Source organism: Aricia agestis, chromosome 20 (assembly GCF_905147365.1).
Source record: "Aricia agestis chromosome 20, ilAriAges1.1, whole genome shotgun sequence".
In the NCBI taxonomy this organism is placed as follows: domain Eukaryota; kingdom Metazoa; phylum Arthropoda; class Insecta; order Lepidoptera; family Lycaenidae; genus Aricia; species Aricia agestis.
The window spans coordinates 4,609,075-4,626,497 of record NC_056425.1 but is presented as its reverse complement, the minus strand read 5'-3'; the positions used below and the strand labels follow the sequence as shown (position 1 = coordinate 4,626,497).

At 38.3% G+C, this 17,423-nt stretch overlaps 2 protein-coding genes across 2 annotated transcripts in view; one reads left to right on the top strand and one right to left on the bottom strand.

The window, feature by feature from the left end:
• The window catches only part of LOC121737123 (ceramide transfer protein), a 38,091-nt gene extending 34,245 nt beyond the window's left edge, over window positions 1-3,846 (bottom strand). Inside the window, exons 1-4 of the mRNA XM_042128679.1 lie at window positions 3,507-3,846; window positions 3,215-3,331; window positions 1,081-1,180; window positions 46-210 (exon numbers count right to left, since the gene is read on the bottom strand). Coding sequence (XP_041984613.1) covers window positions 46-210; window positions 1,081-1,180; window positions 3,215-3,331; window positions 3,507-3,722 — 598 coding nt within the window. The 5' untranslated portion in view covers window positions 3,723-3,846. The remainder of the gene's footprint in view (window positions 1-45; window positions 211-1,080; window positions 1,181-3,214; window positions 3,332-3,506) is intronic.
• Window positions 3,847-4,602: 756 nt separating this feature from the next.
• Window positions 4,603-15,898, top strand: LOC121736995 (RNA polymerase II subunit A C-terminal domain phosphatase). Its single transcript, XM_042128496.1, has 12 exons — window positions 4,603-4,853; window positions 5,054-5,201; window positions 5,367-5,504; window positions 5,744-5,994; window positions 6,231-6,373; window positions 10,454-10,808; window positions 11,663-11,898; window positions 12,507-12,646; window positions 13,017-13,163; window positions 13,714-13,853; window positions 15,536-15,573; window positions 15,698-15,898. The coding sequence occupies exons 1-12, from the start codon at window positions 4,636-4,638 to the stop codon at window positions 15,832-15,834; spliced, it is 2,091 nt and encodes a 696-aa protein (XP_041984430.1). The 5' UTR covers window positions 4,603-4,635; the 3' UTR covers window positions 15,835-15,898.
• The last annotated feature ends 1,525 nt before the right edge of the window (window positions 15,899-17,423 follow it).

The window sequence follows — 17,423 nt, the reverse complement described above, 5'->3', positions numbered from 1 at the left end:
AATAAGCAATAAAGAAAAGGTCTTGGCTAAAGGGCCAGTAATTACCATCAGCAAGTTTGGCAGCATCAATAGTATCTCCATCGTCAATCTGTGGGTACATGGAGATGCAGGTGTCAAAGTACTTCTGGAGCTGCAGGCCCTGCTTGGACAGCAGCTCGCTGTAGGTCTCCAGCTCAGCTATTTTCTCCGTCAGCCTCCTTGAAGTGCGACCTGAAACGTTTCGTAAATTCAATTACTCTGTATACCAATTCTACTATGAAGCTTCGTTATCGTTGCATTAAGGAGTGAGCACACTGAGACGGGCCGTGCCGGGTGCGCGTATCACACACTGTGCCGGAGCGCATCGGCGCGGATTTTTGCTCGGCGGATTTCCGTCAATGCGACACGGCCCGACAAGACCCGCTGCGCCCCGGTAAGACCCGCTGCGCCACGGCAACAGGCGCGCGGATGTGATGCGATGCGGCCCGGCAAGCCTCGGCTCAAAATCCGTCAATGCGTTGCGCGCCGATCCGCCCTGGCACAGTGAGCATTAAGATCCGTCAATGCGATGCGACCCGACCCGGCAATAATGTGCTATAGCGCATTTTGCGCTGCGCTGAGCCCCGATCCGCCCCGACACGCCCCGGCACGCGCCGACAAAGTGTGCGCGAACCCTTAGGAGACTTTTAGCTTAGTTTATCCAGGCTATTGGGACATCCCCGTTTAGAAGTTGCCAGCGACAGAGCGGAGGTGCAAATGTACAGTTAACAGTGATATCATAAAATTTGAAAAATTAATATAATACTAAAAAGAATGTACTGTGTAGTTTACACCGTACATTCATTTTGGTTATAATATGTTAATTTTCACAGATTAACAATTTATTTATCACTCTGTCAGAATATGTAACAATCTTATTTTTTATCCCAGAAGCCAAAATCCATAATACACAGATCCATGGATCTGAAGTGATTTTAATTTTTTTTTCTTTATTGAAAAATCAAACAAAACCTTACTCTATTAGCCCGCCAAACTGCATAGCAGTTTGTCGGCGGGTATGCATGAATTACTAATTTATATATAATATGAAATTAAACTCACCATTTGAGCCTGTTGATTGCAAAGATGTAACTGATCCATGTCTGCGTAATCCACCACCATTTGTGCTGCTGTCCGAACTTGTTCCATAACCTGATTCTGCCTGAAATTTACACAGACTTATTGTAAGCAGAATTGTGATTGTTTTTATGATATCCATATTAATATTATAAATGCGAAAGTGTGTCTGTCTGTTACCTCTACACACCCAAACCGCTGAACCGATTTTGCTGTTGGTATGGAGATTCTTTGAGTCCCGGGAAAGGACATAGGATACTTTTCATCCCGAAAAAATGTATGGTTCCCTCGCTAAAAACTAATTTTGACGCAATGGAGTAAATATTATATAGGTACTCTTGTTTAGTTGTTTAGTTAAAGGATATTGACAGGGTTTGGCCCAAGTGGTGCCCACACGTGGGAGTAGTGCCAACTAGTTCTTCTTGGACTACAATACATTTAAAAAAAATCGGTCACAGGAGTTATTAATTTGAACACATCTTATTTTTTAAGATTTTTCTGGTGTTTAAGGTATTTTTTGTTTAATTAGTTACATTTTCACGCTCAAAAATGCAGACCTAACTCATTCCTGTCATACGTATCGCATAACTCCTTAAACCGGTTTTTTGTATGCTCCGCTCCGATAACAAATACGTACCATGTGCATAATATGGTTTTTGGGGTGGGCTAGGCATCTCGACGCGATATGGTTGCTTTATTCCTAGATAGAATTATAATCGATGACGATAACGACGACTAGTATCTTATTTGTTTTATTGTTATGTTATCTTATGGCTGAAATGATGATGATGATAATAACTGTAATGTAAATGTTGTATAGTATTTTTATAACTATACTATCACAGTACAATAAGTAATAGTCACTGCCACAGCTGTTACCAACTGATTACTTATGTTAATTATTGTAAATATGAATTGATGAATAATATTGATTTATATTAATATATGTCAAACTATAGAAGTGGACGTCCTGTGACTGACATGATGATGTAAAACTGAAGTAATAATTATGCAATAGTTGCTTTTTATTGTCAAATTCATTTTTCGTAAATAAATAATTCACTACAAACAAAAAAATTTTTCTCTTGACCCCTGGGATAGATTTTCGAGCGCTTTAGTTTACAGGTTAGGGTTGGCCTGAGGAACAAAATGCACCATGGCTTCATTGTGGGCAGCACTTGGGCCAACTTCCATATAAGGATCGGCAATGTCCTTTGATTAAAATGTAAAATATGTCAATAAATAAGTACAATGACATATCAATTTTGTTGTATATTAGTAATTTTCAGTTTTTACATTTAGATACTAATAAAAGTAGTAGAGTTACTTAAGTATTTAAATTATACTATTAAAACTAGACCAACTAGTGTAAGGCTAAAAGGAAGAGTAATGCATTCATTTGTACGAAAGAAAGAAAATTATAACGTAAAAGTAAGTTAAGTAGTATTGATTGATTGTAAATACTATCAGGTGATTCAGATAAAAACAAAATTGCTCAGATAAACACCTGACTCACACTTACTTCAGATAAGGGGTATCTTAACCTATAATTGTTATGAGTCAGTACCTATGTAACTTTGTAAAGCAAATATTATTTAATAAGGATTTACATTTTAAAAATATCCTCTGAATAAAAGAAGTTGTTAAATGTAATTTTTTTAACCATGATCTCTAGGGCCTGTAGCACCTCCATCGTGGGTATCGCAGACACAATAGATTTTCAATTGTTATGCGGTACCCGGCTGCTGCTTGCAAAATAACATAAAGTGTATGTGATAGTTGTTACATTTTTTCCACTTTTAAATCGTTAATTTTGAGGAATGTTATTTTTTAACCCTAAAAAATTTTTGTTGTGGCCCATGACACCCAGACCAAAACATGTTTGTCGCCCGCATGAAAAAAAGGTTGGGGACCACTGGGTTAAGGTGATGCTATTTTTTATACAATATATTAGTGCTTAAGTTCTGATTATAAGAAAGTAAATGATGAGATGTTTCAAATAAATGTGTTCTCTACCTCTTTGAAAGGTTTAAAAGTTAAAATATTAAAGGCTCACTACGACATTTGACTAGAAACAAGCTCTTACATACTATGAATAGGATATTATCATAATACTTACTTTAAATGACTCAAGAACATCAATCCACTGCTGCTTCTCTTCTGGATTAGCGGCTCTTAGGTACCAAACACAATCATTCACAGACACATCAAACCTGCAGTCATCAAATTCATGTGGCTGAAAAAAAAACAAAAAAAACCTAAACCATTGGCGTTCAATTGAAATGAAGTACCTATTCATCTTTAGAATTGTAAGCATTTATAAAAACTTAAGGAAGACATTTAGCTACAAGGACAAATTAATTTTATTGTCAATTTAGATTTTAAATGCAAATTGTTTAAACGCTCCCTACCTTGACTTTGGCTTTCTTCAAACATAAGGCCCCGCGACAACCAAGATTACTTTCTAGCTCGCTTTTGTAGTAGGATAAAGTAGAATCTTTCAAAACTATAAATCTATCTTGCCAACCATGAATGTAGTTAGTCCATTTACTCAAATAGCCACGAAGCTCCTGTGTATTATCTTCCAGATCTGAGTTATCACTCACTGTTATGTTTTCTTCCGTCATGATAATCCAATTGTGAATAGTAATTAATATTTACTCGAGACAAACAAAATTATTGTAAATAAACTCGTTACGCCTACAAAAAGTGTTTTGCAGTGTTTTCGTGTTTTCAATTTCGGTTTAGGGTTGCCAAAATTGTGTTAATGATTTTATCACATTCAGGGCCAGAATATACAAAATGAACGGAAGTTTTAAGGGTTAAATTAAGTTTATCAATGATCTAGAAAAATGAGCAAGGAACACTAGTTCCGTAGATTAGAACGTTACTTGTAGCTGTAGCAAAAGATTTAAGATATTATTAACATTTTTCATTTGTCTGTCAATACGTCCTGTACGGACACTACCGTATTTTGGCGAAATTTCGTAGAACTAGTAACACTAGCGTTTACCATAGATAATATTCTTATCATCTGTCCGATCTCCATTGCCTACAGACTAAAAATCCGACGGGTTTTATGAAGAACATGGACTATGGACTCCATAGTCCATAGTCCATAGTATGGAGTATGGACTCGCACTTCTCGCAGGTCGCAGCCCGCAGGCCGGCCGCCATGCAGAGATTGCAGGCCTCGAGCCGCCCTCGACACCATTCACTATCCTGCCGTGACTGCCGTGAATCATGAATAGGCCCTTTTAAGGAACATACTTATCTGTATTGTCTCATAATAGGCCATAGCAATTTGAAGCTTGGGACGATAGGTCCACTGTGATAGACGCATGTGCGGCCGCGGCATAAGACTTACAAAAGAACTTAAAAAACTATTATTTATTATAATCTGTATTGCCAAGTTTCAAAGATCCAATCGATAAAAAATATTTTTTTTTCTATTGGTTGACAAAAATTTAGCGCCAAAAATTTTGCTTTTCTACCAATGAGATTTGAGTTCTAAACGCAAATGCGCAATTTCCGTTCAAAATGGCGGACCATACTGTGTCTATTTCTGTTCCATCAGAAAAACCTCTAAAAGTAGAAAAATGGAAAATAAAACAAGGTGCATCTGTATCAACGGGCCAAATATTATTTTTATACAGTGATTCATCGGGCAAAGATACCGTAATAAAGAAATTCAAAGCGGTGCACGCTGGTACCGTCACATCCATCAAGGTGAAAGAAGGAGACATCGTCGAACCAGGGTAAGTGACGTCACGACATGTTTTTGCCGCAAAAGTTATTTACAATGTATATTTTGCATTTTTAAACAGTAATAAGAGGATTTATCGGCTATAATCTCATAGCCAAACTGTTAAAAACGTAAATTATCAATTTTAATTGATACAAAACCATAAAACAGCTGGTTGAAGTAAATAAACACTGTTGAAATTGCTCATTTCAGAGGATGCATTGGAGAGCTAAAAGTATGCCGACATCCAACTGTTATGGCAGAAATGTGCGCAGAATGTGGTGCAGATCTTCGCGCAGAACAAACCCCCAATTTCGACGTCGCTGTGGTACCAATGGTCCATTCGGTGCCTGAGTTAAAAGTAAGTAAACTTTACCGCCAATTTGTAACTTTCTCTACCTATGAATGTTTACATGATCGAACTGAAGTACCTATATTATACAGTACAAAAAAGAAACGGTGCGAATTCTCGTCATTACCATAACTTACTTAATATAATATTGATAAAACCCAAAAAAAATTTCAGGTGTCTGAGGAGTTGGCACTAAAACTAGGCAGGGAGGATGCTGATCGCTTACTCAAACATAGGAAGTTGGTCTTACTAGTTGATCTTGATCAAACATTAGTTCATACAACGAATGATGATATACCACCAAACTTAAAGGTAAGTACTTATATTATGTATTAGTGTAAACACCGTTATCCTTGAAACCCTCAAATGATTTAGATAAATACATATTATAATAATTTACTTGTAGATAAATTCCAAAATTTTATATAATATTTTGAGAATTAAGTAATGAATTTACTGTGGCCACTAATTCTTGAAATTTTTAGTGAAAATAAAACATTGAGTATAGTGTTTGTGAAGTTCTATGATATGATATTTTGTTGTAATTGCAGGGAGTATTGCACTTCTTCCTCCGTGGTCCCGGCAATCAGGGTAGATGGTGTCACACAAGGCTACGTCCCAGAACCCAAGAGTTTCTTGAATCAGCTGCGAAGAATTACGAGTTACATGTGTGTACATTTGGGGCAAGACAGTATGCTCATGCTGTCGCTGAACTGCTTGACCCTGGGAAGAAGTACTTCTCTCATAGAATACTGTCACGTGATGAATGCTTTGATGCTAGAACTAAATCTGCTAATTTGAAGTGAGTTCCGAAAGTTTTACATCTGATTTTGCACACATAAGTAGAATGCTAAGAAGAGTAAGAAGAACTACTTTTATTGCTGAAGAATGTATGGTTGCTGTGAAAATTCCAATTATATACATAAATTATTGTTATTATTGCACCTGGCAACATTATAAATAATAGCAATACTACTACTAATATAGTTAAGCCAAATGAAACAAAGCCACCTTTTTCACAGATTCTGATTTTTGCAGGGCTCTGTTTCCATGTGGGGACAATATGGTGTGTATCATTGATGATCGAGAGGATGTATGGCGGCATGCAGCTAACCTCATCCATGTCCGTCCATACTCCTTCTTTCAGTCAACGGGGGATATCAATGCACCACCACCGTTTCGTAAGTAGAGATAAGATAAGCCTTTATTCACAACAATTATTTTACATTTACATAAAATTATTTCCTTGTTGGTTGCCTTAAGACATAAGCCTGCTCCAGATTATGCCACATAGTTCTGTCCTTACAATCTCTTCTCCAGTTCTTTGGTAGGTCATCTTCCCACCTTTTACATTGCCTTCCTTGTTTTCTTTTTCCATTCCTTGGGTACCATTCTGTTAGATATTTTGTACACTTTTCTTTGTTCGACCTCATCATATGTCCCGTTTCGTAAGTACATATTAGTAAATGTAAAAAAATAGTAATAGGAGCAGACTCCCTTTGCTGTTAGTTCCTAAATCTAAAACAGGATTTTGATAATATTTTCTTATTGCTATAGAAAGAAGATAATTGTTGGATTGGGATACAAATTACAATTAAAATATTGTTGTAGTTTCGCATGCAATCCAAAAATTAAAATAGTCCTTCTGAAGACTTTCTTTACTTAAGAATTTAAAGATAGACAGTAGGGTTGCTGAGGATTCCTCTTCCGCTTCCTCATAATGAGGAAGTTCCGCAATATTTTGGGTTCCTCAACCGTTACCGCATCCTCATAAATAAAAATAAAAAAATCCTCTTCCGCTATCGCTTCCTCAAAATTTAAGAGGAATTTATGAGGAATTTCACTGCGCATGCGCGTCGCGTATCCAATCATGGCAATGCACTCGGCAGAGCCAGAGAATTGTATCATTCACTCAACTTTTTTTGTGTGCGTGTGTTGTGTATGTTTTTTTTATTATTGCTGAAGGCAGGCAAGGTATCTATTGTGACTCCTTCGCATTAGAGTGCTGTACTCGTAGTACCAACCCAATGCTGCTCATAAATTGAACGATGTGGTTAGGGTTGGTGCCACGAATTTTCTCTGTGGATGAGTATTCGTAGCGACCAAGGTACCTGTTCCTGCTCTGTAGTAGAGCAGGACAGTCAAGGAGAAGGTGTATAGGTGTCTCATCCTCCTCCTCGCAGAATCTGCAAGTCGTTAAGCTACTAACACCTATGTTAAGGTGCTTATTGAGCTTGCAGTGCCCAGTTAGGCTTCTGGTAAGGATTCTTAATTGATTCCTACCCATGGTAAGCACTATTTCTGACAGTTTCTTGTTAAAGCCAGGAATTTGTACCTTGGAGTGTTCAAGGCCAGGGCCTGTAGACAAGTGGCAAAGCAACGCTAACGCTAGCGTTAGCGTTAGCGTTTTGCCACTTGTCTACGGGGGCAGGGGTCTCACCCCATTGCTTTCTGCCTAGTTCGCGAGCCCATTCCTCGAGCACTTGCTTTGTAGTACTGGGAGATATTCCGCAGACCGGTTCTGGGCCATATATGAGACTCTCGGCCCCAAGCCTAGCCAGTTCGTCTGCGGTTTCGTTGCCGGGGACGTTACTGTGGCCCGGGACCCATACTAGGCGTATTTTGTTGTCCATTCCTAGCATGTTAAACGTCTCAATGCATTCCAGAACCAATTTCGACGAAACTTCTGCAGCAGTCAGTGCTTTAAGTGCAGCTTGACTATCAGAAATCAGAAAGGATAAAAATATTTTTGTTAACTAGTGCCATCTCTAGGCTTTCTAGTAAGCAACCGATGATTGCGAAGACCTCAGCCTGAAACACGGTCGCAAACTTCCCCAAACTGGCATGTTTGCCTCTTGGTGGCTTGTCCCCGTAGAATCCGGCTCCCGCACGGTTCTTTCCTTGATCCATCCGTGAACCAAACTATATCGCTAGAGCGAACATCAATTAGGATTTTTCCTTCCCAGTCCTCCCTGGCAGGTATAAGAACCTGATATTGCTTCGAAAAGCTATGACATGTCCATGATGGGTGATTCACGAAGAGACTGTTCCAGCTGCCAAATGGGGTGGAGGCCCAATTCGTCCTGCCCGCCGTCCTGGCCTTGAGAGCCGCCTTTCTGGCCTCTATCTGAACAAGCAGAGGAAGCGGAGTTAGGTTGATCAGGGCATCGAGGGAAGCGGTGGGTGTTGACGAAAGCGCACCCGTGATTATAAGCCATGCCAGTCTCAGGACGCTGTTCAGATTTTTGCGACAGTTTACTTGTTCAGCCTTTTTTGCCACACTACGCAGCCATATGTGGTTATCGGTCTCACTACGGCTGTATAAAGCCATTGTGTGTTACTGAACTCCTGCTAAATTGCTGGACCGATTTTGATGATACTTTATTGTGTGTGTTTTGAGAATGGTTTAGATTCATAGTTTGGTCACTGGAAAATGCCCTTTTAATAATTTTTTGTGAAATGTATGTACCTAGTTATGTACAAACAGGACAAAGACTTTTGGGTTGGGTCCGCAGTCCGCTAGTATTTATAATTTCCTATCATCCTCTTCCTCATCCGCTTCCTCTTCCGCTTCCTCATCCGCATCCTCTTCCTCAAAAAATATCCTCTTCCTCATCCGCATCCTCTAAATTTGCGCGTGACAATTCCTCTTCCTCCTCCTCTTCCTCATAATCACTTCCTCAACAACCCTAATAGACAGATACGAGGATGACACTTATAATTCTTATCTTATATTATATACAGTGTGTAACAAAAATAAGTGATAATACTTTAGGGTGTGAATGTGTTCCTTGTAGAGAGTTCACTGTGAAAGTAGCAGCGCTGAATGACGAAATTTTTTTTTTTCACTTTTGTATGGGCAAGGGCCTGAGCGTCTCGAGTTTCCCCATATAAAAGTAAAAAAAAATTTGAAAGTAGCAGCGCTGAAAGACCAAAATTTTTTTTTACTTTTGTATGGGGAAACTATATATATATATATATAATTGAAATCTCGGAATCGGCTCCAACGATTTTCATGAAATTTAGTATATGTATATTTAGTATATGTATTGGTTTCGGGGGCGATAAATCGATCTAGCTAGGAATAATTTTCAGAAAATGTCTTTTTATTCGTGTTTTATCGATAATCGATAAACAGAAAAATATTACTCTTCCTGACATCTATTGGCGAATGATAATACTATTTTGTAAGCAACTAATTGTTTTAACGACCAGCAGATGGCGTTATTAAGTAACGCGAAGTCAATGAGTGTTCACTATACCGAGCAAAGCTTGGTCATCCAGGTACTGAAATTTATAAGAAGAGCAAGAAGATGGAAAGATTTTACTAAGTGCTTTATTTAATAAATAAAGATTGAGACAGGACTATTGGTCAAATCAGCAGAATGTTTGCTGTCTTTGTCTTATATATACAATTAAAAAGCCATACATATTTTTTTTATTTATTTATATCAGGCTACATACATAGGCCTATACAATATATACCTTAACTAGCTGTTGCCCGCGACTTCGTCCGCGTGGACTTCAGTTTATAGCGCGCGATGTCAACAAAATTGGTGTCAAAAGCTTTTATTAAAAAAAACCCTGGTACCCCTTTAATCAAAACAGCTGTGCAGCGTGTACATAATATTTCATTTTTTAAAATTAAACTTTATATTTTATGCCAAATTTTAAAGCTTATTTAGCCCCCCAATTACACAACTTTACCTATAAACTATTTATCATTGATAGGTTTAAGGTTACGTCACTGTATATAATATAAAGTACTGACTTATTAAATAACGTAAAAAAGAAATAGCAATCGAAAAAAATTAATACTCGAATGTACGATGATTACACTTCTTATAGAAAGATGTTGGGCAAGCGTTAGCGCGATGTAAGAGACAAACGGCGCCATCTAGTATGAATTTTTGGAACTAACTTAATTTGAACAAATTTTCGTATTTTCGCCCCCTTACAACCCTTTTTTCCAGTAAAAAAGTAGCCTATGTCCTTTCTCAGGCTTTAGACTATCTGTATACGAAATTTCATTACAATGGGTTCGGTAGTTTTGGCGTGAAAGCGAGACAGACAGAGATACTTTCGCATTTATAATATTAGTATAGATTCATGAATCCCTAAGCGGCCGCATCCGGCCGCGATAACAATAGGTGAGCTATTGTGTCTCGTTATTCCACAATCGATGGGTTAATGACTAACATACATAAAAATTATATACACTTAATAACTACACTTCATATAAGTGAACATTTCGTTTGCAGTTGAAGAAAAAAGTAAACTAGGCGGTAAAAATGGATCACAAGTTAATAATGATTTACCAACGCTAGATGCTGAGCCCATAATAGAGAAAAATGATACAGAGAGTAAAGAAAATATAGATGTAAAAGTAAACGACGGTGACAATGGTAAGGTAGTGGATAAAGATAAATCAGAGAAATCTGATAAACCAGAAATAACAGAAAAAATTGAAAAATCAGAGAAAGTAGATATACAAGATGCTCCAAAACTGGCGGCCACAGGTCAAGCTTGGATAAAAAATGCAGACGGTGAGCTAGAGGCGGAAGATCCAGATGATTATTTAATATATTTAGAAGATATTCTAAAAAGAATACATAAGTAAGTAGATTTCGAAATGATCATTTACTTTCTCAAGTAAAAGTAAAGTACAGAAATATTTATCGCCTTTTTAATAATAATAATAATAATAATATCTATGGACACTTCACACCACGTCAGTCTGGCCCCATGCTAAGTACTTGAAGGACTTGTGTTATGGGTACCAGACAACGGAAATATATTTAATACTTTTATACTATACATATATTTAAGATTTTTATTATATTATACACATATTTAATAATGTGTATTAAATATGTGTATAATATACCACGACCCAGGAACTTTGAAAAATTTTTGTTCCGTCGGCGGGATTCGAACCCGCGACCCCCGGCTTGAGCTACCAATAGCCCACCAACTGAGCCACAGAGGTCGTCAAAATTGGCCTTTGATACAAGGAATCGTTGTGCAACAAATTTGCTTGTAACATCTAGTTATTTGTGTAACCATTCGTCAAGCCCCATACGCTCACCGGTGAAGGAGAATATCTATTGTGTGTCATTTTCCCATGATCAACGGGTTAAGCTGATGTGTGTGTGACAAATCGTTTGAAGATTCCATCTCAAAAATTGGTCCAGTTTGTTCTTAAAGCAGTTCACAGAGGTTGCCATTACAACACTTTCAGGAAGTCTGTTCCATACCACTTCCACTCGGTTAGGTAAAAAGTGCCTTCTAGGTAATTTCTTGCTGGGATTTTGGCATAATTTTAAAGGACGTCCTCTTATGGCCGTTCCCAATATTTGATATATCTCTGGTTTTGCCCTACTAGAGATAGAAATAGCTAGCATTAGACATTAGAGACATATATTTTATGTCAATTGTTATTATTTATTATTAATTAGATTTTTATTCAGGCATTTCTATGATGTGTATGACAAAATGGGCAAGAAAGAAATACCGGACCTCAAGTTTATCATACCAGAAGTCAAAAGCAAAGTATTGTCCGGAGTTAGTTTGGTATTCAGTGGGTTGGTACCAACGCATCAGAGGTTAGAGACGTCAAGAGCTTATCTCGTCGCTAAAAGCTTGGGTGCTGAAGTAACTCAAGATTTTACGGAGAACTCTACACATTTAGTTGCGGTAAGATCTGGTATGTATTGCAAACATATTTCTCAAATAAATGTTTCTTGTAAATAACGAAAAAGATAGAACCACTTTCAAAATAAAAAAAAATAGGTATTTCTAAATAGGTTAACAAAGTTAATACTTGTTAACCATACGTGGGTGAGCCATGCTTCGGCACGAATGGGCCAGCTCGACCAGAGAAATACCACGTTCTCACAGAAAACCGGCGTGAAACAGCGCTTGCGCTGTGTTTGCCGTTGTGAGTGAGTTTACCGGAGGCCCAATCCCCTACCCTATTCCCATCCCTACCCTCCCCTATTCCCACTTAAAAAGCCGGCAACGCACCTGCAGCTCTTCTGATGCTGCGAGTGTCCATGGGCGACGGAAGTTGCTTTCCATCAGGTGACCCGTTTGCTCGTTTGCCCCCTTATTTCATAAAAAAAAAATACTTTTAGAACGTCGTGTCTACATGAGGCCTAGTGCCTACCACCGGTTCGGGAACTACCCCGCCGAGAAGAACCGGCGTAAGACACTCGCAGGGCACTTTGAAATAAATTTTAAGCAATATCAAAAATCAATGCGTGATTACATTTAGGCAAGTCAGCAAGTTATTCTAAAATGCGTTATTTCCAGGCACAGCTAAAGTAAATGCGAGCAGAAAAATGGTGGAGAGTAAAAAGCTGCAAGTAGTAACACCAGAATGGCTTTGGAGCTGTGCTGAGAGGTGGGAGAGAGTTGATGAGAGGCTATATCCATTGCAGAGAGGGGGACAGGTAATTTTATGTTAAATAAGTAGACTAAGACTTAGGAATAGTACTTGAAAATACATTTTTTTTAGAAATACGAAAGTGGGCTCGATTTAAAAAAAATCGTCGATTCTATTGTAATAATATTATATCTGGCCTGTGATCATGATGTGACCGTCACATAAATATTAATAAAAACATTGTACGAAAAGCAGAACATTTATTTCTATTTGCATTGCATCTTAATTTTTAATCGCATGACGCACCAACCTTATTTGCTTACGAATGCATAATGTCCATACAATGATTTCATAATAGGATGCTGAATATTTGATGTCAAATATTGTACCATCAAGGAAATTAATTCCTAGGCAGTTGACAAACAAACTGTTTTCAGAGCACAGCGCGTCGGCCGCCGGCGCACTGCAGCAGTCCGCCCCCCGCGCCCGCGCCCCGCAAGCGCACGCCGTCCGGCCGCTTCGCTGACACCATCAACCCCTTGCTCGTGTTCTCCAGCGACGACATAGCAGACATGGATAGGGAGGTACTGATCTATAGATGCGTATCAACTTTGTGAGACATAAGCATTCTTGGGTCACGGCAGCAGACCTAAAATGCTCACATTCTGCAATTTCTCTCAAATTCAGAAAGTGTATTATCAAAACGAATTACTAGACAAGAATTGCAAGCAGAGTGACCATTTTGCGGTTTTTAAAAAATTAATTATATTATGATTCATAATATTATGATTCTCCAAAGCGACTGTTTTAGCCCCGCAGATCTCGGTTTTGGCTTGCGAGCAAATGTAGCCCAAAAACCAATATGCGTGGCAGCATGAAACCCATAGTGTGCAGCTCCCACATGGGCCAATACTGGATGCTTTGCTCAAAGTTGATATTTACTTTAAGAGACTGACATTATCAAGAAAATAGTATGAAATGAATAAAGTCCACTTGCTCTGTAGAGAGAAATTGTTACCACTATTTTTTATTTTATTTTATTATTTTACATATGTAGTTATATAGTAATAACCATATTTTTTCTCTTTTTTTTTAACGTGGTGTTTAATAACCATATTTTTTCTCATTTCTAAGGTGGAGGATATATTTAATGAATCAGATGAGAGTTCGTCAGATGACGGCAAAGATCCAGATGACGTTGATGACGAGGAGAATATACCAGAGAACAGGCTTATTAACATAGAAGCAGAAATTAATAACAGTTCACAAGACGGGTGAGCATTTTTAACTATAAAATTTAATACTCACTGACAGGGCCGGATTTCTATTTTTTATGAGTATATAGGCCACTTAACTTTCCTAGCCGCCATCCTAGGATGCTATAGGACGCCGCCGCCCATAGGCCATGGCCTATACTGCCTATACATAAATCCAGAGCTGCTCACCGTTAAAGGGATCTATGCTTTGTATAAAGATTACAGACGGTATTGTTATGCAATTTTTTGTCCCTTTCAAGCAGCTTTTTAGGGTGGGTTGCACCAGAGGCGTGGTTAAAGTTATGGTTATAGTTAAGGCTAACTTTAACTTTAACCTTAACTTTGACCACAGAATTTGACAGATGACAGCTGGTCTGACAAGGCTATAAATAAATGTGGGCGGGGGCGCTGCTGGTTAAGGAAAACTGTCAAAAATGGCGTTTTTGTGATGACAGCGTTAGTTCCTTTTTTCGCCACATTCATCTAAAGCCTTGTCGAGCTCAAGGTTATGGTTAAATATGGCGTCCATTTTTTACTTTAACCAAAGATTTGACATTTTGCATTGTAGTTATGGTTAAAGTTACAGTTATAGTTAAAGTAAGTTGGTGCAACCCATCCTTAATGTTTTAGAAAAGGATATGTCGCAGCCGACTGGTTAAAATAGCCGTTCAATCAAACAGCTAGCCCTTTGACTGAACAACGCCATTCAATCACACGGCTAGCTTTTATATTGAATATTTTAGTCGCTCAAAACGTTCAACACTACAGCTGATTCTAAGTCTAATTGAAGTAGTTCAGCGCGCACCCCACAGTTTTATTTACAATATGGCGTCAACTAGCAGGTGTTTGTGGTTGTTTTTCGGAAAGAAAGTAGTTAATAAAAGTTACAAGTATTATTAAAGAGACAAAAATTGTAGAGGCACATACGAGTGAATCAAAATTTCAACAAATATTCGAGGAGAAATTACGGGATTATGAAATGGATGGACGCAGCCCACCGGAAAGGGGGGTTCGGGGGGTACAGCCCCCCGTCAAAACAAAAACAATCCAGAAAGTCCAAAAGTAGGTTAGGTTAGAACTTAGACCACAACACAGAGGGAGCCGAGCGAGCGTGCTGCGGCAGCAGCCGGCGACCGTCGACAAACAAAAGGGGGGCTCGGGGGGCGCAGCCCCCCGCCAAAACAAAAACAAACACAATCCAGAAAGTCGAAAAGTAGGTTAGGTTAGAACTGTGACTGTGCTGCGGCAGCAGCCGGCGACCGTCACAAAACACGCCTCAGAATTTTTTATTTTTACATATTGCATTAAACTTTTGGTCACCCCTTAAACTTAATCCGAGAATAATCTTTCATTAAATACAAAAAGTTTTCCTATTCTCCCAAATTACATATTAAGCTAATGGTCGCCTTAGTTAATTTGCCATTAAACCAGTTGGCTAAGCGTCGTCTAGCTGTAGTGTTGAACGTTGTAGTCGACAAGTCGGCTAAACGACGTGTAGCCGTGTGATTGAATGGCGTTGTTCAGTCAAAGGGCTAGGCTAGGTAGTTGTTTGATTGAACGGCTATTTAACCAGTCGGCTGCGACAGATATATTACATAATTAGGATACATTTATAACATATTGTATACTTAGTACTGTCTGTAAGAACTGACTTCTGATCTATTAGATCTAGTATTATTATTTATATTTTCTATTTTAAGGTTACCTGGAGATGATGATTCAATGGATTCAAATACAGGTAAATTTTTGAGCATAATTTTAGTATCTAAAGTTAAACTTAAAACAATAAAATGTTTAATTATCATGAATTGTAAAAAAAAAAAATACAATTACACTTTAAAACAAATTGTTTAAACTTGCAGAAGACGGTTTGAGGCCAGCAAAACGACCAAGGCCCTCAACACCTCCTTCAGATGACGATGGACCACCAGACGACGATGATAGCTCATGGAATCTAATGGGTGCTGCACTTGAACGGGAATTCCTAGCGCAGGACTGATGCCTGCAATGTTGTGAACAGATACTAGCTGTATGGTTTTGGAGCAATAAAGCTTTTGTTATATGTTTTAGTTTTATTTCAATGTTAACAAATAATTTATTGTATAGATAGTGCAATCCACGAAGACGCGCCCCACAATTCCTCCTAATCGCTTATACTTTCGTTTCGAGTCTAGATTTTTGCAACATAGACTGTACTACAGCTAGTGCACATCGGTTCGATGATCGAACCGCTGACGGTTCACGAGTCACGACTGATGCTCGCGTCTCTATATTATATAATATATTGTATTATCTATGCGCTCGCGGCTCGGGTGTAACTCTTCGTACCCCGCGATCTCCTCACCCAAAAAATTGGTGGGTGAATCCACATAGTGCAATCCACGAAGGGATTGCACTATCTATATTCAAAATTATAATACAGTTAATATTCCTTGTGCTATTTACGAAAGTTTTATTTTTATCCCACTACCACTGTTATAGTGCCTATGCCCTATAGTGGTACTAAAGGTGGTACTCAACTCTTTTTTTTTTAATCAAATTTTTGACGAGGCTTATAGATGCACTTGGCATATCTCTGCCAGCCTCATAGTATTATTCAAGAAAACATTAAACAAGCTATTGATATTATACAGGTGTAACAAAAATAAGTGATAATACTTTAGGGCGTGTACGTGCTCCTTGTAGAGAGTTCACTGTGAAAGTAGCAGCGCTGAAAGACCAAAAGTTTTTTTCACTTTTGTATGGGGAAACACGTGACGCTCGGGCCCTTGCCCATATAAAAGTGAAAAAAAAATCGTCTTTCAGAGCTGCTGCTTTCACAGTGAACTCTACAAGGAAAACGTACACACCCTAAAGTATTTTCACTTATTTTTGTTACACACTGTATAAGACCATTCTCAAACCCATATGGATCTACGGCATAGAGCTGTGGAGGAGTGCATGCAACTCCGGCATTGCCATTCTGCAAAGACTACAGAACACTATCTTGAAAAGTATAGCTAATGCGCCATGGTTTATCACCAATGAAATACACGAACAACTTGATATGAGAACAGTAAAAGAGGAAATTAAACACGCCTCTACTGCCTATAACTAACGACTCGAAAACCATCCAAATGACTTGGCCAACCAACTATGTTATACCACTGGTAAAACTGAAAGGACTCTCCTGCTCCTGATCATGAAACAACACATTTGCATAAAGTCAAGAGACTGATTGCAAATTAAACCAGAAAAAAAAATCCAGCAACAAGTGCATTATCTTCTGTAACCCTACAGTGAATACAATGAGGGGACTCTTTCTTTCCTATCATATAATTAAAGTTGTTGAGTGGAACATGTCGATCGCATCCTCAATAGCCAATGAGAATATAATCACTATTTTTACTCATAGGTGCAACCAACCTAAACCTAGAAATATTAACGCCCTCAAACCATGGGCTCAAGCAAGGCTTACAATTAAATGTCCTCAGGTACCTTTGGAGGAAGAACAATCAATAAAAAATTTCCTCCACCTATCAATACAAATTTGCTTAGCTATATGAAAAAAATCTGTATATGAGAAGATATATCCCGACCATAACAGAT